The following is a 1,173-nucleotide window of genomic DNA, read 5'->3' as shown; positions in this document are numbered from 1 at the left end:
CCCCCCGAGGTGTGGGGTGTTCCTTTGGACACTGTTGGCTGGGGGGGCAGGAGAAAGGGAGTCAGGGGGAGCTGGCAGGGGGCTCAGGGGGAGTCTGGGGGGATCTGGAGGATCCAAGGGGAGCTTGGGGCAGTTGGAGGGTTTCCCACCAGACCAACTGTCCCACAACAAGTCACGCCCTGCCAGGTTGTGTTGTGTCATCCCATCCCAGCCCAGCCCATCCCATCCCATCCCATCCCAGGAGAGCAGCTGGAGCTGTGTGATGCCCAAAGCCCCACCACCCCCATCCCCTGCCCCACCACCATCACCCCTGTCCCAGCAGAGCCGGTGCCACCCCCACCCTGTCCCCACAGCCCCCACGGGTGTCCCCACCCCAGGGATGTCACCTGAGAAGAAGGCACAGCTGTAGTTGCTGTGCTTGCCCAGGGGGCTGAGCTGGATGTGGGTTTCAGCCCCTTGGCGGGTGACACTGGTGACACTGAAGGTCTCGAAGGGCGGGATGAGGACTTCCTGCTCCTCAGGTATGAAGGAGAAGTCCTGGATTTTGGCGCCGTGGCAGGTGTCCAGCTCGAAGAGGGTGTCAGTGCCGAACTTCTTGGCCTCCTTTTTGCTCAGGGAGGAGGAGGCGAAGTGGCCAAAGCGGACGATGTCTCCGGGCTGGGCAGTGAATCGGATCCCTCGGACCCCCCGGAACACGTGCAGGCAGCGGGGGTGGCTCAGGGCATCCCGCAGGTCCTGCAGGGCCGTGGTCAGCAGGAAATGCATCATCTTGAAGGGGAAGTAGCGCAGGTATTGCTGGTGGGAGCGCCCGGCCTTGGGCACAGCCCTGTTGAAGTCCTTGTACAAATCTGTCTCCAACGTGTATGCCAGGAGGGCAATGGCCTGTTCCTTCCAACTCAGAGACCCCTTGTACTTCTGTTTCTGCCACTTGGCATTGGCATAAGCCCAGGCCTGGGTGAACTCGCTGTTGGGGGCAAACTCAGTGCGGTTGAGCTCCGGGAGCTTCTTAAACATTCCCTCACGGCAGCCCCGGTACTGGTCATCGAAGGCATTGGGGGCCATGTCCAGTGGTATTACCTTGATGTGAAGGTGCCACCAGAGGAAGTAGATGCCAGTGGCCAGCAGCCCCAGCACGGGCAGTGCCACCAGCAGCACCATCCACCACTTCATAGC

The 1,173-nt window shown here is 61.6% G+C and overlaps 1 protein-coding gene across 1 annotated transcript; it reads right to left on the bottom strand.

The window, feature by feature from the left end:
* Window positions 1-308: 308 nt before the first annotated feature.
* LOC113980666 (erythroblast NAD(P)(+)--arginine ADP-ribosyltransferase-like) lies at window positions 309-1,158 on the bottom strand (the record flags this gene model as incomplete). The annotated part of the gene is made up of 1 exon (XM_027707876.1): window positions 309-1,158. A coding segment is annotated over exon 1 (850 nt), but the record flags the coding sequence as incomplete, so codon positions are not given.
* Between the last annotated feature and the right edge of the window lie 15 nt (window positions 1,159-1,173).

Source organism: Neopelma chrysocephalum, unplaced genomic scaffold, assembly GCF_003984885.1.
Source record: "Neopelma chrysocephalum unplaced genomic scaffold, ASM398488v2 Primary Assembly neopelma1_94930, whole genome shotgun sequence".
Lineage (NCBI taxonomy): Eukaryota > Metazoa > Chordata > Aves > Passeriformes > Pipridae > Neopelma > Neopelma chrysocephalum.
Note: the sequence above shows the minus strand (reverse complement) of the source record. Positions and strands in the feature narration are given on the sequence as shown.